At 36.9% G+C, this 24,405-nt stretch overlaps 2 protein-coding genes across 3 annotated transcripts in view; both read right to left on the reverse strand.

Moving 5' to 3' along the window:
- The window catches only part of LOC121418414 (xanthine dehydrogenase/oxidase-like), a 34,864-nt gene extending 33,761 nt beyond the window's left edge, over positions 1-1,103 (reverse strand). Inside the window, exon 1 of one of the 2 annotated variants that reach the window (XM_041612259.1) lies at positions 587-1,102. In XM_041612259.1, the coding sequence (XP_041468193.1) occupies positions 587-637 (51 nt within the window). In that variant the 5' untranslated portion in view covers positions 638-1,102. Of the gene's footprint in view, positions 1-586 lie in introns of both variants that reach the window. The other variant, XM_041612260.1, reaches the window with a different exon arrangement.
- A 4,608-nt stretch (positions 1,104-5,711) lies between these two features.
- On the reverse strand, positions 5,712-22,972 carry LOC121418415 (ankyrin repeat and SOCS box protein 2-like). Its single transcript, XM_041612261.1, has 7 exons — positions 22,805-22,972; positions 18,093-18,491; positions 16,347-16,493; positions 15,008-15,229; positions 13,280-13,472; positions 11,990-12,612; positions 5,712-10,012 (listed from the first exon to the last, which is right to left on the reverse strand). Exons 2-7 carry the CDS (start codon positions 18,388-18,390, stop codon positions 9,873-9,875), a joined length of 1,623 nt encoding a protein of 540 aa, XP_041468195.1. The 5' UTR covers positions 18,391-18,491; positions 22,805-22,972; the 3' UTR covers positions 5,712-9,872.
- Positions 22,973-24,405: the final 1,433 nt, after the last annotated feature.

The following is a 24,405-nucleotide window of genomic DNA, read 5'->3' on the forward strand; positions in this document are numbered from 1 at the left end:
CGAAGCTTAATAGTGAAGTCATTTTTTTTTCAAGTTGAATGGTAAAGATTAGTTTCAGGGCCCAGACCTATATAACTCTACTCTTCACCCCCTCCCATTTCTTTAATTTTCGTTCCTTTATTTTGTACATAAAAAAATATGTCATGGGCATACCCCCCCCCCCCACCCCTGTTGATCCGCCCCATTATTCAGAAAATGGAATAGGGTAATCCTTACTAGCCTGGAGATGATAAAATTCTGTACTTAATGGAATAATTGCTTCCAGAGCAGATTTACTGCTTTGACGTTTGTTTTGGTAGAACACTTCAGATTAAAAAAAATCCAAGTCAGTTATAGTGTACACGGGAATGTACCCCCTTGATGTATTTTTCAATGTCTCATTTCATCAACAAGTTAGATATATAGCCTAATTTGAATTTAAATATCCGAGTTAAAAAGAAGATATTCAATTTTTCCTTCCAGAGTATACAGTGTATGTCAAATAAGGTGCACATACATGGCATAAGAACACGAGTGCGCACCTTTTATACTACAATAGCCTACGTCTAATAATACAAAGTTAAAACTAAACACACTCATGACTTACCCTTTTCCCGTTGCAATAAAATATCAGTGGATCACCATTAGGCCGTGCCATGTTTATTTCATGGGTGAAGTGTCTTTCGTTGATTGGACTGCTTTAAAAATCAATTAGATGGGTGTTGGATTGACTGATTTAAATGACACCTTGAGACACTGGTCAGCGATGATGGCTATTATTTGTTGTGTGAATCCACATCTACACGCACACCCTCACACACCCACACAACAAGCCAAACGCAGGCACACAAACAAATGAGAGGTTTGCAGTTAATGACACCTAAAGGATATAAAAAAAGGAAACAATCCGAAAAGGTAGGGTATACTACGGATATAGACAATGACCTTTCAACATGGCTCGATTTTGTGCGACCTACAAAGCCGCCCTAGTGTATGCTTAACATTCATTTTTTTTCGGGGTCTAAACTTCTTATGAAAGCAAACTTTAAAGTGCATGTGAAGTATCCCCTGACTTGTATTTCATATTTTGTTTTGTGTTTTATCATGTTTGAAATTGGGTACAAAGCTTGCTCTACTGTAAATAATGAACAATCTATCCCTGGATCTTGAGGATTAATGATTGATCATGGTTCCATGATTGTAATTGTTCCCAATTTAAAAGTCAAATGTGATGTATATTTGCATAGCTTTATATGATGCGACCCAAGTAAATTTGCAGGGCAAAACCTCTTTTTAGAATTCTTAATGGCACTAGAGCAACCCCCACTGCCCCCCCCCCCCCTTAGTGTGAAGTCAGTGCCCTGAGAATGATTATTAGATAGGGACTGCGTTTGTTAAAAGGCAAAATGAAAAAAAAACTCCAAAATGAGGGGGAGTTTGTTAAGAAAAATTTAACAAGCAAAAAAAAAATACATATTCAGAAAAAAAATGACAAGCAAAGAAGGGAAAAAAAGTTATTGCTCTCAATATAACAGAGATTGGGGTGAAATCTTGACATTGTAGCATACCAACCTAATTTCCGGGGGGGGGGGGTGCCTACAGTGTTACATAAGCAGCAACCCAAGAAAAATCTTGAGGGTGCTTTAGCATCCCCAGCACCCCTGCATGCTTCCCAGTGCCATGTGTGAAATGCTCATGGCATTGATACTATTATTCCACAGGTCTTCTCTGTATTTTCCTTCGATGTTGATACCTCAACTTTTTACTCGGCCATTTCATTGACAGGAAATGACAAACAGATAACTGATAATTGACATAAAAGATATAAACTTTAGATCTGAGCAGCCTATCTGGGCCATATCATGACCTTCACATTGATACAGTATTCCAGTAAATATGGGGAGCATTTCACAAAACAAAGTCAGTCATTTGCACTGACAACTGTTAAAAGCTACTGAAATCCTTGCATCATACTGGCTCAGAATAAATTAGTCTGTGAAAATGACTGACTGGTTGCTTCATGAAGGACTCCTCAGGTCTCAGTATTAAACGGGCACATTGTGTCAATGGGCTAAACGCATAAAAAGGAGTATTTTTCCCCCTAGCCTTTTGCTACTTTATGTTATCCTATTGCTTAAGCAGCATTCATCGAAATAGGCAAATGCTTTAAAGATTTTGTTTTTGTTATATAGGGTTTTATGTCACACAAGCCTTAGATTGACTTCGCACCAGCGATACTATTATCAAAACCTGAAACAAATGTTAGCTTGATGCAAGAAAATGGTAAAACTGAAGCAAAATGCTTTATCCTTGGCATCTGTTTGTCCCCGACAGTCACTTGTATTGAGTCAGCTTTTGCTTTGAGTATCAACAATACACTCTAAAATCGCAAATTTCTATTGCATTGGAATAAATCAAGATGGACTGTAGCTAGAGACCAATTGAATTTTGATTTAAATTGAATCCTAAAAATCGTTTCTTCTAATCTCAAAGATTTAATTCAAATCCTTCGAGATTTAAAAACAAATTGTTAGGATTCAAACTAAATCCTGAGTCTGAATCAAACATCTCTCTTTTATCCCTTCATAAACATGGCATAGACATTCATATGTATGCGGATGATACACAGTTGTATGTGTCATTTGATCCAACTGACCCTGCTAGTGAGTTGTCTGCCAGGCTTCGTTTACAAAATACAATAGATGATATGCGGTCATGGATGATAAAGAATAAGTTGAAATTAAATGAAAGTAAAACAGACTTGTTGATTATTAGTTCTAAATCACAAAGTCATTTGATTAAGGACCGGACTATACAGGTTGGGGACTCCTTGATTAAAGCCTTGTCATCAGTTCGAAATCTCGGTGTCGTATTTGACGAACATATGTCTATGGATGCACAAGTAAAGAAAATATGTCAATCAGTATACTATAATATTCATAATGTTAACAGCATGAGGAAAGTCCTTGACCATAAGTCTGCTGCTATGCTTATACACTCATTTGTACTATCTCGATTAGATGTTGGAAATGCTCTTCTTTTTAATATAACCTCAAGTAATGTTAATAAACTTCAGTATGCTCAGAATACAGCTGCCAGGGTTTTAACTGGTACATCAAAATATCAACACATCTCACCAATTCTCCAAAAGTTACATTGGTTGCCAATCCGGAAGCGTATAGAATTTAAAATACTTCTTCTCACTTGGAAAGTGTGTAATGGTTTGGCACCAAAATATCTACAAGAGCTTGTCACGCCTTATGCACCAGCTAGAAGCCTGAGATCATCACACCAGCAACTTCTTAAGACTCCCAAGACACGTGTTGCATATGGTGCACGAGCTTTCTCTGCCTCAGCACCTTCTCTCTGGAATAATTTGCCATTAAATTTAAGAATTATACAATCACTGGAGACCTTTAAATCAAAACTGAAATCTTATCTTTTCTAACAGAATTAGTTATTGGCACTTTGACACTCATCCAAACTTTCTCTTTCTTTTCTTGTGCGCCTCGGAATAGAATATTTCTAGATAGATGGCGCTATATAAATGCCTATTATTATTATTATTATTATTATTATTATAATAATAATAATTATAATAACAATATTAATAATATAGGTATATTTACCCAGGGTAGCCACTTCAGTTTCAAAAACTTCTACCAGCAGGCCCTGCTAATATCATTACCCTGGCTTTAGCTGAGCTGCCTAGGTGCTCAAGCATTCAAGAAATTTCTTCCTACCAGGTACCCATTTACCTCACCTGGGTTGAGTGCAGCACAATGTGGATGAGTTTCTTGCTGAAGGAAATTACCCCCCCCCCCCCCCCCCCCCCCCGTTTCAAAGTCAGAAGACTAATCCACTGGGCCACAACGCTCCACATCCGCTCATCCAGACTGAAAAATGTATTTATTACATTAACTAATTTTTCATGTCTCACAGAACATTTCTCAATTAATTTTAAATATGTATGAATATAGATTCAGTGATCATGTTCTTCCTCGTATGAATTAAACATATCTGATCTGTTTAAGCATAAGCTCATTCATGCTCAAGATATCTTTTAGAAATTAGTAATTGCAAGTAAAAGCATTGTTTTATGCAGATCTTTTTAAGCAAATATTTGATATTCAAGCAATTATTCCTGTGCAATTGGGTGTAGGTGAATACCACCGATTCCCGAAGCAAAAGCTTGCAAGCAATTGTTATTTGTATGCATCTGGTCCAAAATTTTATCATTGTAAAACTGATAAATTATATAATTACCATAATATATACTGAAACAGGTGACAAACCAAAGTTTCAGTTTGTCAGATTCAATGTTTGGATAGTTTTAAGCATGCATGCATTTGAGTGAAAGATTATCTATAATCCATTGCAACAAAAAAATACAAATTTATTTGTACTAATCTGTTATTCCTTAAAGGTTGAATTATTTAGTTTGAGTACTTACACCACAAAAAACAGAATAGTAAATGAAACAATAAAATAAATATACAGTTCAATGTAGACATTGTTCATATTTGGTAATATTTTACATGAATAATACATGGTCACATTAATTTGAAATAGAAGTTCAAATGACATACTGGCAAATATAAATATATATCATATATGAACAACAAAATGAATAAACTAATCGAACAGTACAATGATGACAAAAGTATGAATGCAAGACATGATTTTAGAAGTTTCAAAAGTTAAAATTGTGCTAATAACTGAATATGAAATGACACAAGAATAGCAATATCGTGGCATGATCACAAACCAGGAAGATTTGTATCAATTTCATTCACACCATTGGCCGACGAGCACAAATCTATAAAATAATAGTTTGACCTATGTTAAAGTGCACATGGTCTAAGACATACACAATTATATACAAATGAATATGTATTGATATGCCTACTGTACATGCGTCACACACATTAATATCAACTAATGAATAAAAGAGGCCTAGATGAAATTCATGAAACTTCATAAAACATGACATTCTAACATAGATTAGAATTCACTGAGCAAAATGCCAAAAATTTCTTCAAAATCGGATAACAAATATTAAAGTTATTGACGTATAAAGTTTAGCAATATTTTGTGAAAACAGTCGTCATGAATATTCATTAGGTTGGCTGATGATGTCACATCTCCACTTTCCGTTTTCTCATGCTATTACATAAAATCATATTTTTTTCATTATTTCCTACTTGTGTGAATAATATGTCTCCCTTATAATGAAATTAGTTGCCGCAATAAATATCTAATGCACTAAATCAGTTGTCAATCCAATCTTTCTAGTTCTTGGAGGAAAAAAATTGATGAAACCTCTATTCATATAATAAAATACAAAAGAACAAGTGGGGATGTGACATCATCAGCCCACCTAATGAATATTCATGACTGTTTTCACAAAATATTGCTAAACTTTAAAATTCAATAACTTTGTTATTTGTTATCCAATTTTGATGAAATTTTGGGCATTTTGCTCAGTGAATTCTACTCTATTTATTAAGCTATAAATACTTTCAGACCGGACCATCCCTTTAAGTTATTAGAATTATTCAGTTTGAGTGGCTGATAGTAAACTTGTTATAGAAATTGGGCATTTATTATTATAACAAGTGTTTATGAAATGGGATCCAGTACTGAAAACCCAAAGACAGAAGCACACAGATTACACAGTGTCCCAGAAAAAATGGGAAACTGGCATTCTCATTTATTTTTCCAGCATAATAATCTGATCATGTTTATCATCTTGTCAGTGGAGGAGATATTGTAAATTTAAAGAATATGAAATCAAAAGATTTTTATGTTTTACTTGTAAGCCCCCCAAAATCTGATCCACATATTATACAATACTGGCAATCCAAATTAGGATTACCAGTAAATTTTGAATGGCAAAATGTTTTAATTTCAAACTTAAGTATTTAAAGTATAACAAGATTCGACAATACAACTTGAAAATGCTTCATCATTTATTACCCTTTAAATTCAATGTATGTCGCTGGAAATTAGCTAATGACACATCTTGTATGTTCTGTGAAGTAGATGAACTTTTGTTCATATTATGTTAGAATGTAATCCTGTTGCTGATTTTTGGATAAAGATAAAGAATTCTCTGCAACTTATGTTTAAAATCACAATTCCTATTAACGAAACCACGTTCATTGGATACAAAATTCACAATCGCAAGTTTACGTTAGTTAATTTGTTTATGATATTTGCACAGTATGCAATATACAAATCCTATGTCATGTATAAGGTGCAAGGAAGAGCTTTTAATATATATTCAATTTGGTATGAGTTCAAGAAAGAGATACTTTTTTATGTAAAATGGGGATTTAAATCAAATGTTCACTTAATTCAAATGTTCGAAGAGCTTTAACCCTACAGAAAATTTTCATTTTTATTACAATTTAGATTATTTAAACAGTTGTCTATTACATGTTTATATGCAACTTGTTATGTAACTCTATACGCACTGTGTTACGAAAGAAATTGTTAAAATGACAAAGGAATATGAAGAATAAAATACCTCTGAACGAGGAAAAGGGAAAAAAAATCTTGTGACTTCCACTGACCTATTTGTTCTGAGCCAATTAGATGTGAGGATTTCAGTAGCTTATAACAAGTCAGTGGAATATAACTATTTGTTTCAGGTACAAATAAGATGGACACACTGGATTCTGGTTGTGTTTTGAAACAGCATTACCAATAATGAGCCATTGAACAAAATTCTTTTAGGTTAACACATCTCATTCATATGTATGTTTAAAAAATCTAATGGAAAATAAGTAAAAGTGATAAATTTTTGCCGTTTGAGTAGAGACACCGAGACACTGGTGCCAGCACTAATGAAGGTACATATTTACAGTAGCGTTACTTTAGCAAATTTTTTGACAATGGACCCTGAAAATTTTCAGATAAATCGCAAGTCAGAAACAAGAGAATCACAAAACGAAACTCTCAGGAATTTCCCATGTTTGATCCAATTTCGTTATCACTCACTTAAGCAATCAAATCTCACTTTCAAAATAAAAATAATGATGGATAATAGAGTTGAGCACACACATACCCCCACATACCCTAACATGAAATATAATTCATATCAAACAATTCAAAAAGAAATACACTAGCATTTACATTAAGTTATATCAATGTGGCTATTGACTACTTTTCCTATTGCAAAGTCACCAGCATTGCAAGATTATTCACCAAACTTGGCAAGATATATTTGAGCTTTGATTTACAAGAATGCATAAATGAATTATAAGTTCACACTCTCTCTTGTGATTAGATACATTCCCAGATAAAGCAATGCACTTACACACTGTCAGCTATGAATATTTCAAGTAACAAAGATATTTGTTCCATATTACCAGGGGAGTGTTTCACACACAAAAAAATGCTCTGAGCCAATCAGATGCAAGGACTCTGGTAGCTCATAAAAAATGGTTGGCAAAACAAATATTTTTTTCATGGAAATGTTTGTAAACATTAATCAGAGAAGAGGGACCAAGACCGGCAGTATTTCAGAGATGGGTGATTCCATGCTAGAAAAATCAGATATTTTCGTAACATTTTCAACCTACTGTCCAAACAAACAAAGAACTTCAATTTGTTTTGTGGTAATAATAGAGTACTACTGGATAGACATATGAAAAAAATAACCAACAAAAATATGCTGTCCATGGGTGAATTAGATGTGAAAATGTTGCATGTCGTACTGGACATTTCTGAGTCCCGTACGACACACAACATTTCCGCCCTTAATTCAGCCAATTTTTGTTGGTAATCAGTTTTTCACATGACTACCCACTATAACTTTATAATTGACCAAAAATAATTTTTCATTGCTCAAGCAATCAGCTGAGAGACTAGAAATTGTTTACAAAATGTCCCATACGACACGTATGGAATCACCCACATGTGTGCCATCTTGTGCAGCATCATGCATCCTTCCTGTATTACTAATTATCACCTGGGTGGAGAGTGGCATAACTACTTGAATGTCTTGTTTATTAACACATTAGTGACAGCTTTAAACTAATATTTTCCAGGAATAATAATAATAATGAAATGTTTGAAGAATTCAATGGTCTCTTTGAGACTTGATATCAAATACCATTCACCTATTTCTATGCATGCCAGCAAGGTATAACATAAGTTCTTTTAAAGCACAAGTTAGATAAACAAATTTTTTCCATCTTTTTAAAAAATATCTTGGCATGGCAGCAAATATGCTCCTTGTATCTTATTGCACTGATAAGCACAGAATCGAATGTGAATTCAAATGTTCTAATCCATTAGATGGAAGTTAAAAGTCTTTTTTTTTAATTCATTTCTATCATCAATAGTTTCTATATATCTGGTGTTTCATCTCTAAATGTCTACAATATCTAATCTTTTTCAAATTGTGAATTCAGCCATATAGAATATTATGATAGTCCTACAAACAAAACCAACTCCACACCAATCAAAGCTATTACATTATTTTGAAGGCAGTCAAATCAAATCAACCATGAAAGAAATTCTTACATTGCTTCTTTCAAGATGATAAATGTAACCTGCGACCCAAAACCAACGATAAGTCGACCCTAATGAATATTGAGATTTTTATTGAGCTTGAACATTTATTTCCTAAGCTTTAAAATGATATATGATGTGTTAAAACTGACCAACAACAACCATTACAAGTTCTTGATTGAATGCAGAGGAAATTCAGCAAGAGCTTAACAGTAAGGTGAAAACAAGGGTTAAAGTTTGGAGTTCACTCAATCATGAGATGTGTATACTGTGCAATCGCAGTAATGAAGTAGTATCCAAGAAAATCAAGTCTTCAAATTTTACAGTAGAAAGAAGAATTGCTCTTTCAGATGTGCTATTATTTTAATTTTGGGTTTTGGGGGACTAAATTACTATTTTGGCTATTTACAGAGAGCCTTACCTGGTGACTTATCGGTGGTTTTGGGGTGGTAGGTCACAAATACAGATACACTTTATCCAATGTCAATGAAACTTGATCATCTCGTTCATTTCCTCAAAAGCTTGTTGGTCCTAAAATCAGGCAAAACCTTTATGCAGAGCTTTAAAAATAACAACTTGAAAGGCGAAGGTTGAGAATGGGTTCTTAATCGCCTCTATAGAAGCTAAGTCAAATAAGATGAATAGTTTTGGAAGAAAAGAAATCAGGTCTTTTTTCCAAGTAAGGTTGCAGATATTGCATATTTGAGTTATCCATTATCGGCAGCTGTAAATACATGAAACAACAATTTATTGTTCCTATTCCCTACGAATAATTGACACATGATGTCAAGCCAAGGCTAATAAGAAATATTAGAAATACTGAGATGGGAAAAAACTCTTGGTTAGAGATGACATCTTTACAATGTTTTCCGGGGGATCTGGTGAGCTGGAGTTGGGTTATGGAGATAGAGTCTGGGTTTGTTGCATTTCATGGCAAATACCTTGTCTGAAAAATATTGATGCCTTAAGCGTTACAATAACATTAGCTGGCCTAATATCTTCTATTTATTGAAGCTTCAGTGATAATTTATTTCAACTTTATTCTCATAGTGTGCAGCCCTTCGTCAAGTCAACATTGTAAGGAGAAGATAAGCAAAATGAAATCCTGGATTTTGTCAAATAGAATTCATTGAGGAAGACTCGATTACATATCTTCAGTCATCACCACACTGTATGTGAAATTGAGTTTTGTCAGACATGTGTCAATCAGATATGATTGTGGACGTCTGGGATCAATCTTTAACGTCAAGATCCGAACGACGTAACCAGGGCATGCATGGATTTGTAACTTCCCCACACAGATCGGATTACAGATGCACGCCACGACACCTGTCACCGCACTTTTGAGCTTCTATCTGTCTCCGTTCCGTTCACATATGTCCAACGTAATCCTGCAAGTGTTGGGGTATTGGCAAGAGCCGCACAGACGTCGAAGGCTTGGCCAGTTTGGGAAAGCTGATGCTCCTTCGTATTGTCACTCGACATAGGTCAGCCAGTGACCGAGGCATTTCTGAATAAAAGGAGACAAATGAAACAAAATTTGTTCAGCTTTGTCATCAAAAATATGGCAGGGAGACTTAAGTTCTTTCTGAAAAAAAAACTGATAAAAAGACTACAATATAAACTCATTAATACTGAAATGTAACAAATAATAATATAGGAAAATAACAGTGGGTGGCTATCCATAAATGAAAGGTTGCTAGTAAATATAGGATTGGAATCAAGCCAGAATTCATCAAAGCCGCACATGTTGCATAAAATGCCTTCCACAAAATAGATAACCGAAATTGCCAGTTACTTGTTTAACACACTCAAACGATTTATGGTCTATCATTTACATCATTATATAATAAAGTTTTCTTCCTCATTTTGATAACAAATAAGATATGAATTGTTTACGCATAGATGATCAAGAACAGTTTGAAAATTTAATGTCAAAATAAAGTTGCACAGAAAAATTGGTTGAGATCTGTTCATATTGCTATGAACGTGCACAAGAAAGGGATGGCTCATAGCATATCTTTTGTATTCTTTGTTAAATTTCTTTCACTCGTTTCTTAATGAGAGCGGGTACTGATTCCATGTATCTGCCCAAATTGTTTCTGACATGCCTCAGAATTAATGGTTTTCACTTCACAATGTGTGAACAATTCAGTAAGTATTTGGTATTAATTCAAAGAAGAGATTCCATTTTCCATTGATCAAAATTTTATGATCGAAACATATCCAATTATTGAGATATCTTACTCAAAAAAAAAAAACGCTTTCCTTTTTTGTGGAATGCACTATACAAATCCATAAAAAGTTCAAAATGGTAAATTGTCAAGGCCCGGAATCAGGTAGAAGTCTGAAGACTAGCACCTCTGAGTTTTTTAATAAATGAGGAAATCAACTCTTTTATTTAATATCCATATATTTTTATTGATCTTTTACAGTTTACGTATTTTGATTTCATTATTTTTAATTTACCCTTTCCTCATTATCTTATGTACATGTATATAAATTTTCATTGCTTAAGTATTCTTGCCTATACACATATTTCTCACGTCAGTTTTTACAAAGGTTACTGCTTTTTAATGTTTGAAATATGTTATGAGTCTTTTAATTGTTTTTACTTTGTATACATGACCAATGCAGCCATTTGGCTGCAACTCATGTTTTTAATAAACCTTGAATTGAATTGAATAATAGGGCTTACTAATTGTAATTAATCACCAATTCAAGATGGCTTCATTGACCTTGGACACACTCAAATTCTCATCTGTTTATATGGTGAAGTACCAATGTCATAGTTTTACTCTGAATTTCATTTACAATTAGATTAACAGTGAATATACAAAATTTTGATAAAGGGCCAGTAATGTGAATTATACTCAAGTTTCATCAAGAATTCCAATCTTACAAAAGTGTTGTGTTTGTTTAATATTTCCTCAACTGTGAACCTTGTGATAGTTTGAATTTTGAGATATCTAGCATCCATCAGTTAATGTTTTTATTTTTTATTTTTATTTATAAGGGCACTTTGCACCCTTATCCTACAAGTTTAGTGAATTATTGGATATCAGAAGACTACTGACAAAGATCATATCCTGAAAATTTCTGACCATTCCATTCTCAGAAAATTGTTATCTCTCGCAAATAATAATACGGAGATGGAAATGGATCAAAATTAATTTCCATAAACACTCACACAATTCATCCAAACACGGATTTTATGTATATCCTCAATATCATAGCTACTTTAGGGCATATAAATTCATATTATCATATCATGAATTGGAATAGATAGACACTTTTTTTTTTGGAGGGAGGGGGGTCTATTAACTTAGAATAAAGCGATATGCACACAAGTAAAAATAAGAAATCAATGAACATGATTAATTAGACTGGTGGTCTATTTCAAGCCTTGATGTTATGAAGATGCATTATTTCAACTGAAGAGAGTACACAATGAATAAAACTTCAACATAAACTGTAGTTTCCTTACCAATAAAGTCAACAAGAATTGCATTGAGATGTTCATCCTTTGGAATTTCGTCTGTATAAAACCACCAAATCCTAGCGACATCCTCAATAGTCCTTCCCTGCAGATGAATATCACTGAAATTCACAGAGTCTAAATCAAGCCTGAATCCAGCCCGCAATATGACTTCAAAGCATGACGGCGGTCGCTCCCACACAGCGGCATCTCTGATAGGAAAATGGATGTCTCTGAGAGATGGGCAAGATTTCATGTCGGCACAGTGAGCGAGGAGGATCTCCAAGAGTGCGCTGCTCTTTAGAAAGGCATTGTAGAGAGGGCATCTATCCAGTGGCTCGGCGATGGGAAGATTGTGATAAAGCGGTGACGCCCCCTTTGACAGGAGATACCTCGCTAGTTCAAGATTGACCTTGTCAATGCAGGTGAGGATAGGAAGCGCATCTTCCGATGATCGGAACTGCTCAAGTTCTGCTGGGGGTAGCTTGACACCCATGTCAGCATCAAATCCTGCATCAATGAGCGCCTGAACACAGGGGAGATTCCCCTTGCGAACCGCTAAGCACATTGCACTGTTCCTTGACATTAAGGTCTTATTATCACTACACTTCTCTAGAATGACTTGTAATGATCTGCAAAGGAAGAAAAGAAAATAGACAGGTTTACTTTGGGTACTGAAGATACAAAATATAAATCCACATCCACATTATAAGGTTATCAATTTGAAGACTAATTTTGTTTCAGTGTGGACTCCATACTGAAACAATGTCACTGTCCACAAATTGAGATTGGTGGAGGCAAGAGGGAGGGGGATCGGAAGTTCAACTGTACCTTTACAAGTGGAACATCCCGGGCAGTCTTGCCTACATTGCAATGTACAATTCAATTAAACAGCATGTCAAACATTTTCATAAATTTACATGTAAAAATCATATACTTGTCATACTTGTATTCCCTACCTCTGATTCTCCTTTCATATAGAACATGAAAACTGAATGAATTTGATCAAATACCTTGATATTGCTTTCTTACGTTTTAAATCATTAGTTCTCCTGGAAATTAATTGAAGAGTAAAAATTATGGTAAAATAATCATTTAAAAAAGTTTATGGACCTTAAATGAACTTTGACCTTGTGAATGATCATGAGGCTACTGTATTTTTCTTTACTTATGAAAATATACAATAAGCAATGTAATCAACTGCGGAAATCAGAACTATGACCAATCACAAAACTTTATGTCACAGGGCCCTGGAGCCCTAATTAATGGCAAAAGAAAAGTGGTCTATCCATTCCTTACTCTGTGCTCTCATCTTCGGCAGCCATATCGAGGGCAGAGAGGGGTGATTTCATGGATGAGATAGGATGCTTGTATAGAGCCATAGGATCGGCCCCACAATCCAGTAACCTCCGCACCGCATACACGTTGTTCTCCCTGGTGGCCACCAACAGAGGTGTGAGTCCAACCTTGGATGTGAAGTTTACATCGGCTCCTGATCAAGATGAAGACGAGTAGTTAGTGTTCTTGCCTTTCTTGGGATGATTTCATGAAGCAAATAGTCAATGAATTTTACTGACAAATGTCATAAGCTATTGAAATCCTTGCATCTGATTGGCTCAGAGCAAATAAATCAGTGAAATTCACAAATTCCTTTTTTTTCATAAAGCACTCCCCTTGCGCATGCTGAAGGTCTACAAGTAATTAGTGTTCTTGGGAGCATTTCATAAAGTAAAGAGTCAGTGATTTTTACCAACAAGTGTTAAAATCTACTTAAATCCCTGCATCTGATTGGCTATGAACATATTCTTTGGGGCGTCATGGTCTAGTGGTTATATAACTCGTTATTCAATCCGAGGGACCCAGCCATGTTGTGTTTTCCTTCAGCAAGAAATTTACCCACATTTTGCAGCACTCAACCCAGGTGAGGTGAATGGGTACCAGGTAGGAAGAAATTCCTATATAGGCAACACAACTAAAGCCGGGGTAATAATAGCAGCGCTTTGTATCCCCAGGCAAGAAGTGCTTTATAAATACAGCTATTATTATTATCATTTGTCAGTGAAAATTACTGTTTAAAAAAAAAATTCCCCTTGATCAGTGTCTTCACTAAAGAGGCCAGTACAACAAAAATCTTCCACTGCTAGAATTTTCTAATCGACACGCAATGGAAAAACACATCCAGCACTTATTATCCCATTGACAAATAAAAAAAACATAGGAAAATTATACTTTTCTGTTCCAAGAAGAACCAAGAAGAAGGGTGCCAGGCAATGAAATTTCAACTGTTTATTCTTAAAGATAAATTCCAGTTTTGGTAACGATCTCAAAATGACTTTTTACAGAATCTAATATAATGTCCACCCAAGTGTTTGTTTGTATGAATAAAAAATATGTGCCAAAGGATTCTTGGAGAAACTGTGTAATTGCTGAGAAATGAGCAAAATAAGCGTGGGTTTGGTCACTTCCATCGGGTCTTTATTCCAGCAATAATAATACACTGTCCCACGTGTGCCTATCTGTGTTGGTGATCTTCAGTTTGAACGTAGTCAGCGTAGATTTCAAGATTTCACAAAGTTCAGTTTATGTAACTGTACCAGATCTTCATCCTCGATGATATACTGACAATTAAGCCTGGTTTTACAGACTTTCTCATGAAATCAGTGTTTACTGCAACTACTGGAATTTCTCTTTAAGGTTAATTATGAAGTAACTAGAGCTCCTCTAATAGCCAAAAGCCCTACCCCCCCCCCAAAACTCATAGGTTTTCAACACCTTGTGTTAATTCACGTCCATCTGTTCTTCTTGTGTAACACTTCTGAGTACACTATCAATCTCTACTATTTCATTAATACTGTATGCCATACATTCTTCTGGTAGGTCAAGACAGCATACCACATTTCTCTTTCGTAATAACTTGGCATGCCATATTTTCCTTTTTTAATAGAGTATTAACATATTTTGGTTTATAACATAAATTTTGTATTGGAAGTATGGTGAATCAACCACTCAATCAGTACAGCTGATTACCTTTTTCAAGCAGAGTATCTAAGATAACTTCATTCTGCGGTCTTGTTTTACGTATTATTTCCTGTAGATGCGGAGGAGGTTGGCTGAGGTAACGTAGCATGTCTTTGTGAGGTCCAAACTGAGCTGCCTTGAAGAGGGCAGTGAAACCACTGTTGTTCTCATGATTGACAGGGACATGCTCAAGCAACTTGTTGACGCACTCAATGTGACAATTTTGAACAGCTGTAAAAGGAGAGAGATACAGAGAGAGGGAATGGCAGTCAGAGAAAGGGAGTGACAGACACAAAGAACAAGAACTGGCATCCTGAATGAAAGGGTTTAAAGGCCTGCTCACATTTTTGAAGAGATAACATTTTATCTTTCAATACTTCCAAAAGAAAATTACTACAAACATAAGGTGTAAAACAATACAAGAATACTGTATCACTAGCTTGTTTGATATGTATATTCAAGTGAACCTAAGCACAGTTTACTTTGAACTGATCACTGATTACATTATAAAAAGAAGTAATCATTAAGAAGGAAATTATTATCTAGTCGTCTAATCACTAGCTTGTTCGATATGTATATTCAAGTGAACCTAAGCACAGTTTACTTTGAACTGATCACTGATTACATTATAAAAAGAAGTAATCATTAAGAAGGAAATTATTATCTAGTCGTCCAAGCTCTGGAGAATAGGGCTGTTCAATATTTGATTTCAATGTCAGTTGATTATCGCCAGCAAAATATTGTCATTAACAGGATATAATGCAGAGTCCAACAATTCAACATATACGTTCATAATGAGCTGCAATTCGGTGGGAGCAGGGATAGGGGGAAATGAAAGTAAGATTTTCTTCAGTGTTTGTCCATGAAAAACGGGCATTTGTGTACCAAATTTAGAAGTTCTGAGTTGATTTGAAGCAATACAGAGCAGCATTTGTAGTCAATACATAGTGCTTAACTTTTCACAATTGACAATATTTTGATATCATGTTCATATGAACATAATCATAAAACCATTAATTATTTCAATATCACATAATTTTGATGATATTGAAATATCACCCAGAAAATACATGCACAGGGGCCTGTTGTATAAAACTTTTTACCTGAGAAAACTCTGGTAAAAAACTGAAAAATAAGGTTAGTCTGATTTCTGCCATTGACTTTAACACAGGGCAAAAACTCCGGTAAAAACAACCTGAGTTTTCTCAGGTAAAAAGTTTTATGCCATGGGCCCCAGGGGGGCATTTCAGGAAGCAAAGAGTCAGTAATTTGCACTGAAAAAAAATCACTCCGAGCCAAAATTGACTATTTTGTTTCATGACATGATCCCCTAGAGTACTTAGCTTACCTACAAAGAGTGGAGTCATGTCAAAGAACTCATCTCCCTTGTGAGGGTTTGCTCCAGCATTGAGCAAGGTAGCAACCATCCGGTGGTGTCCCCTGAAAGCAGCCATGTACAGCAGTGTTTCCCCTTCATGGTTTGGTTGGTCCAGTACTAAGGGGGGAGGGGGGACGAAATAGCTTAGTGTGATGATACTCTTTCTGCCAAGTAATGCTACTGGCAAAACAGTGTAGGTGCCGCTGAAGCGGATGGGGGGTGGAGCTTCAGCCCCCCAAACCGTATACAAAAACAGCCCTAGGATTGTGATTTTTTGCATGGTCAGCCCTCCCCCCCTGCACTTTTAGCTCAGCCCCCAAACTCTGAAAACCATTCCCCAGCCCCTGCAGTGAAACCTCCTTCAAGACCAATCAAAGCTATTACCATTGATATAAAAAAATGGATAGAAAAACAATGTACTCTTTTGAGGCCACAAGAAACACAAGTACTCCAAAAGGTTATGAGTGCACTAAGTTTAAACTAATCAAATAATCGCCAGATGTTGATAACTGATTGCAGACATTGATTATTTAGAAGTTGGTCGCTATAATCTTTAATATTTTATGGTCTACAGGTCATCTAAATAGGTCAACTTTTATGTGATTTCTGATAATCCAGGAATCTTGTAAGTTCTAACTATTTGATTGTTCACCCTGACAAACAATCACATGGCAAAAAGGATATACATCCCAGGCACAACGTAAAGTGACATCCATATGGGATCTAAGCATATCTCTTCTTACCGGCTTTGGCTGACAAGACAGGTCATATTGTGAATTATTACCTTTACAAGGCATTTTAGGAGATAAATAAAAATCATATTTCACTCGCTACTTTCAATCTAAGACCAACGAGTTAAACATTTGTTGCCCTCCCCGGGCTTTGCCAATAGAAATCATGTGCAAAATAGATGGCAATATTGGACATATTTCTGCTAGTGCGTTTGCGCAGTTGGAGCCGATTTCGATCGCTAATTTCAGTATTTCAGAAATCTGAGTGGAACCAGTTTATAAATCAACGCATTGTAGAATTCTACGCGTTGAGTGTAGGTGCGCGCCATGCATGATGCGCGACTACAAGATAACAATTACGTAACAATTGCTTATTAGGGGTTACTTCGCTCAGGTCGTGAATAACCGGAAATCAAAAGTAGTGATAAGAAAACAGGCACATTAATATTGTTCCAAATAATAGCTTAAATTACACATTGTATAGCATAAGTTAATAGTAATGATATTGACTGGTTCTTCTTTTGGTAAACATCAAATATGTCGCCCTTAAAAGAACCATATTGCCCTCGTCTAAAGACTCGGGCCAAAATGATTCTGTTGCAGGCAACACATTTGATGTTTCCCTCCAGGCCAGTCAATACTCTATAATTATCTGCAATAAATAGTTTTTACCTTCATACAAGTAACTAGTTTGAGACGCAATTCTGCTAAAATGAAGATCAGTGGTTGAGCCTGACCTTCACAATATCACCCAATTCAGATAAATTACCAAATAAGCAAATATGAATGATTGTGAAATGTGAATTTTGTACACTAACGAGGGTAAATCTATAAGAAACCTGTATTTTCTTTGGGCAACTTGCCCAAGAACTCTGAAGCAAGTTGTTGATCGCCATAAGAAAAAAAAAAGATCAAGAAAAGAAAGTAATGTTAAAAAATAGATTTGTTTACACTCATAACTGAGTAGTCTATGAGATACCATTACCTTCTTTGGACAACTTGTCCAAGAACTCTGGAGCAGGTTGTTGATTGCCGGACAGCGTGCAGTTATGAAGCATGGTCCATGCCTCAATGACCTCCGGAGGATACTGCTTCATGGCCCAAGGGACATACTTGTTGGGATGCTCACTCTCGTACGGGAGGACGACATCACAGCAATCGCTGCTGGAGCCATCCGAACTGGACCGAGGTTCGTCGTCTACGTCGAACCTCTCCAACTCCAAGTAATGGTCATCCTCATCCTCCCAGTGATGAGCCCCATCCTCATCAAAGTAGTCGGCCATCTATTTCACAGGTCTTGTATGTCTTCCAGGTGTGGCCGGATGTTTCTGAAATATGGGATGGTGAACTACAACAAGTGACCAACTAGCAACTGAACACAAATCTGCAATGTAACATAAAAGAAAAAATCAAATTGAATGAGATTCGAATAGAAATGTACTGTAATGGTGGTGTCACAGTCACACTATACATACACCACATTGCATCCCCCCAAAAAAACTATACACTTTTTAAATAGCTGCCAAATAAAAAATATACCACTTTGGGGGGAAGGCTTATGGAAAGCCAATAAAATTAACTTTCAAATGACACCAAAAGTTTGAAAACCATTCATGCTTGAGCAAGCACTGCCCACTGAAACAAAGGGTATGAAAATTAGGCTGGGGTTGTTTTTGTTTGAAACTTGCAAAGTTGAGGGATTTGTGATGAAGTAAAATATTAATGATCAGTTTGTTGTTTGAGAAAATTTCATGAATTATTAATTTGAAATTTAATGCATGAGTGATCGTGAACTGCAATTTTTAGTGCAGCATTTTGACTTTATCATGTGGATCACAGCAATGTGTTCATGAGAGTCGGGAAAATGAGGGTAAGATAGGACTTAAGTAGGTTAAGTACATTGATGGGATAAAGGTCAACAGAACATTTAGCAACCCCTCCCTCTATCTCTACCCCCCCTTCTCTCCTCTTGACAGACTAAGCTCGGTTGGGATGGGCCGGAATTAGCCTTAGAGAGGTTAGTCCTTTGGAACTTACAAAGCTAAGGGTGTTGTGTTATTTATAATTGAGAAAAGTTATGGTTTCTTAGGCAAATTTCATGAGTTACTAAATTTAAATGTAATGCACGAGTGAACAGGAATTGTAATTTTAGTGTAGCATATTCATCTTGTGGACCTCAGTAGTGTGTTCGTGATAATCAGAGCAATGTGATGGTACCTGTTACAAGCAAATGGGCGAGATATGGTAAAACTTAATCGCTAGAGGGTATTCATTTGTCTCGCAATCTACTATGGTCAACAAGGAAATTCGTGATCACTCTCGCAAAAAGTGTTCACTGGCTTTCTAGGAAATTCGTGATCACTCTCGCAAAAAGTGTTCACTAGCTTACAAGTTCACGAGCTTTCGAGTGCCGCTGCAACTCTTTATCAAGTGACAAGGATTGTCCGATATCGTACTGTATTTATACTAATCTCCAAGACCGTACGCACAAGCGCGAGAACAATAGGTGGGCACTGATCCGTTGTGTGATTGGTCAGGAGTTATGCAAATTATATGCAAATACGCCGTGGGTCGGCAATATGCAAATGAGACCAAAAATTGGCGGGCTCGCTAGTTTCCCGTGGGCGGGGGTTGACTGGCTGAGCGGTCCCTCGATCGGGGCCGGGAACGATCGGGTAGGCGTGCACTGCCAGGTAAGGGGGTATTGTGCTGTCGGATGGTTCGCATCCAGAAATCGGGGATGTCGATCCCGCTGTCTCTGTTGAAGTTGTTAGGACAAAGACGTATACTAATAGCCTCCTTAATCCTGCGTGTATACCAATGTCTTTCTTTGGCAATGCAATGTACACCCTCCCAATCTGGGTGGTGTTGCTTCTCCCAAGCATGTTCTGCCACCGCGGATGTGTCGGTTCGCTGTAACCGAACATCGCGCTTGTGTTCAGAAATGCGTTCAATTATCGGTCGGGCTGTCTCTCCGATGTAAGACCCGTCACATCCCTGGCAAGGAATGTTGTATACTACGCCATCACGTCTGTGATCAGGGATAGGGTCTTTGGGGCGTACAAGCTGTTTGCGTAAGGTGGTGTCCGAGCGGAAAACCGTTCGGATACCGTGACCTTCTAATCGGCGTTTAAGTTGTTGTGAAAGGCCATCTATGTATGGCAAGACTGTACAAGTCTTGAAAACCTTCTGATCCCTTGGTGTTTGTTTTTTCTTGAAAGTGTTCTTGATAAAACGGCGTGGGTAGCCGTTGCTGTATAAGGCACCACGTATGTGTGCTCTTTCTTTCGGGAGTTCAGGCGGGTGAGTTATAATACGTGCTGCTCTGTCGAACAGACATTTAACAAGACCCTTCTTGACCGATTTGTCGTGATGAGAATCATATGGTATGTATTGGTCTGTATGAGTGGGCTTGCGGTAGACAGAGGTGGAAAGTTTCCCGCCCTCGTGTCTTTGGACTAGCGTATCAAGGAATGCTAATTTCCCTCCTTGTTCAGTCTCCAGAGTGAACTGGATGGACGGTTGCTGGCTGTTCATGTATGCGAGTAGGCTGTCTGCTTCGGAATTATTTACAATTATGAAAGTGTCATCGACGTATCTCTTCCACACCCGTGGGCGGCATGTGGAAGGACACTTGGGCAAAGCGTTCTGTTCAAATCCTTCCATATATAGGTTAGCCACAACCGCTGAGACTGGGCTACCCATTGCTGCTCCTTCTGTTTGCTCATAGAAAGAGCCTCTGTACAGAAAATATGTGGATCTGAGGACGAACTCGAGGAGTTCGGCTATTTGTTCAGGCATAAGTGTGGTACGTTCTGATAATGTGGGGTCGGATTGCATGCGTTGCAGGGCCGTACTGCATGCGCCCTCTATTTTGTGGCCATTTTAATATTCGTATTTTGTTGAGATTTTGGAGTAATTTTTGTTGCTGTTCTGTGTATTCTGATGAAAAAAAGGTTTTCTGTGATTTTCCATTAAAATGCCACTTTCCGTTTCGAAAGGCCATTTCCATGAATTCTGTCCGTTTTCCGCGATCACGGAAAATCACTGTCCCTACCAATCTACTGAACTTACAGCAATATTTTTCACACAAGTGGTACTAATTCTACTACAACTTTTTAATTGAAGGAATGGCCAGGGCTTATGCTAATTCTTCTTTAAGTAATTATAGCATATTATTTTTCCTACACAAGATCCCAATAAGAATGTTCTTCCTTAAGATTTAACTATTTTGTAATGCTATTGTGCAGGATTTTCTTTAAGAATTGTGAATATGATTTGCAAAAGTTTTTGTTCATATATTCCAGAACAGAAGAAAAGACTGTAATGTCAGGGGTAAATTACCCTTCACACAGTGATAATCAAGATCAAGATTGACTTGACTTACCGGGATCGGCAGGTGCAAAACACCAGGTGAACACCCTACTCTTTGATGAATAGTGTATTGGTATTAACGTGCATAGGTTATGACTCCTATACACGGGACCAACATTTGCGTCCTTTCTGATGGACAGAGTGTTTTCCAACTGCATTCTCACCTGCACTGAATACAGTGGTGAGGCACGATAACACACAATGCTATAGCATTAGATATTTTTTTTAGACGCGTTTCGGCATGAGCACTCATTCAATGAACAAGGTTATGATATAACCTTGTTCTCAGTTACATCTCTATGTGTGACAAAATAAGGTTGACAATGTTTGGATTATTTTCTCTTTTTCTATGGGACAAATGCTTGATTTTTTTACACTGTCAGTTTCCAATACAGCTATTCATCATATAACTTGGCTCTTATGTAAATTTTATTCTTTATTTTTTTTTCTTAATTAAAAATAGAGATTGAAAAATGAAAATTTTCTTGCCATATTACTTTCCACCAATAGAGGGCGTACACAAAAATATGCCCAAAATTCAAGTTTTTGAGCGCTCTGGTGAATACAAAAAATATTCCCAAGTTACTAATGAAAAATAAATTGCAACTGTATGGAAATTGGTAATTTTGGTCGCAAAAGTGATATCTTAATGATTTTTTAAAGTGTGTGCTATGACCTATGACTTGTACAGCATTGGCATACCATAGTCCTACCTGTAGATTCCCCACAGGCAGGATGGTTGCAGTGAACAAGTGGGCATGAGTGGGACTCGAACCCCTCACGTTGAGATCTACAATCTTATCCGAAACATGCGGTCTAGCCGACTGAGCTACGCTGCCTTGCCGTGCCAGGCGTGATGATGGGAAGCCTACGTATAGTAGAAATAATTTTACTCCCCAGATGCCTCCAGGCTACCCCTATGCTCAAATTTTCCGCCTTCCCGGAAAGTATACACAGTTTTTGTGTGTCCGGACGATCAATTTTCAAGTCATTTGAGTTGATTTGGAAAAATTCACAAGCGAAGTTTCATCAATTTTCAGTACAAAATGTTAGGAAATATTATATAGAACAAAATAGAAGATTACTTCAAGTATTGAATTCATATTTTTAGTGTAATCCAATTCCAAAGACAAAAAAGAAGGCTTCAAAAAGATAAAGTGTCCGGACACCCGACCCCCCATCCTATATTGTGCCGGTACTCAATCCAACCATGGAAACGTGATAATCTCTTAACCAACCTGCGTGCATAAGAATCGCACACAACGCGATACGCAATGACCTCAATCAAACTAAGCCTCTAATTAATTAAACAACATCACTAACTTGTGAGTGGCCAAACTTAATCTTCTCTATACGAAGGCAAGGTCATCCTCCTGCATTCTCATCGTCATGTTGATCGTCAAACGCAAAGAGTTTAAGATTTTCGGGCAAGACTTCTTCGACCTAAGGAGTAAGAAAAGCATGAAACAACGCTCGCAATATAGTCAGGATAGGCGTCCGTACCGTACTGTGCCGCTACACTATCCAGTGATGTGAACGGAGCCTCTGATCATATCTCTGGATTCGGTCTGGATTGGCTATAGATCCCGGCCCGGGATGTAACTGTGACCTGTGATATATTGGCTTCGTTCTGAACTTGCTTGATTTCCTGACATATTATCCGGGCATATTATTTAATATATTACATTATTTTCTCTCAAACCAACATATTATTTTTTTAATGGAATGATTCAGAGAACAGAAGCGAGGACCTTTTTTTGCATGTCAAATTTTCCGTGCACAAAAAAAGCCCACCACGCCCCTGGAAAATCCTGGATCCGCCCTATAATGATGATGATGGTAATAATCATGGTGATATGATGATGATGATGATGATGAAGCATCCGGTATTTGTAAGTTAAAAAAAATTATTCAAAACTCGATCAAGACCAGAGTTTCGAATTTGCAGGGTTCAAATCGAACATCGATTACAATACTAATTAAAACATACGAAAGAAAAAAGAAAAAAAAATCATCAACACTTACGGAGACCGACCCCACCCCAGAAAAAAAGGGAAGACTTTTTTTGACTTTTCAAAGTAAAACTTTATTTACATTACATATAATAAATAATACAAATAAAAATATACAGACATTGATGCACTTAATATGTCAAGTGTTTGTGAGCTAAACAATAAACAAAACAAAGAAGAGGGGGAGGAAAGAGAGAAGAATGGAAAAGAAGAGAAAAGGGAGAGGAAGAGGGGAAAGGAAAAAAAGGGAGAGATGAAGAGGGGGGAGAAAGAAAGAACAAAAGAGGGAAGGGGAGAAAGGAAGGAAAGAAATTAAGAAGGGAATATGCTGTAACGCGCTTTGAGCCATTCTGGGAAAAGCGCTTTATAAAAATTGGGTATTATTATTATTATTAAGGGAAAAAAGAAGGGGAAAGAGGAAAAGAGAATGAAAAAGGGGGAAGAGAAAGAGGAGAAATTAAATAATAAATGGGTGGAAGCGCCCATTTGATGTTCGAACCGGGAGGCGCCAAATTGATGTTCAAACTATATAGGGGCGCCAAATTGATGGTTGAACTGGGGAGGGGGTGTGCATAAATGTTGTTCAAACTAGGGGGGCGCCGAATTGGTGTTCAAACTAGGGGTGCGAAATTGATGTTCAAACAATTAAGGGTGCACCAAGTGTTCAAGCTAGGGGCGCCAAATTTATGTTTGTTTGAAGTAGAGGGGGCGATTTGATGTGATCGAACTATAGGGGGGGGGGGTGCCAAATCGATGTTCTAATTATCTCACATGCATGGGAGCTACAAATTCACGTTCAACCGAAGGCGCCAAATTTACCTTAATTCATGTTTGACCGCGGGGGCCGCGCAACATTGCTCATAGGTGAGATACATGTCATGCCCAAAAAAGATTAAATGCGCCTGAATGAAA

This window comes from Lytechinus variegatus, chromosome 7 (genome assembly GCF_018143015.1).
Source record: "Lytechinus variegatus isolate NC3 chromosome 7, Lvar_3.0, whole genome shotgun sequence".
Classification (NCBI taxonomy): Eukaryota; Metazoa; Echinodermata; class Echinoidea; order Temnopleuroida; family Toxopneustidae; genus Lytechinus; species Lytechinus variegatus.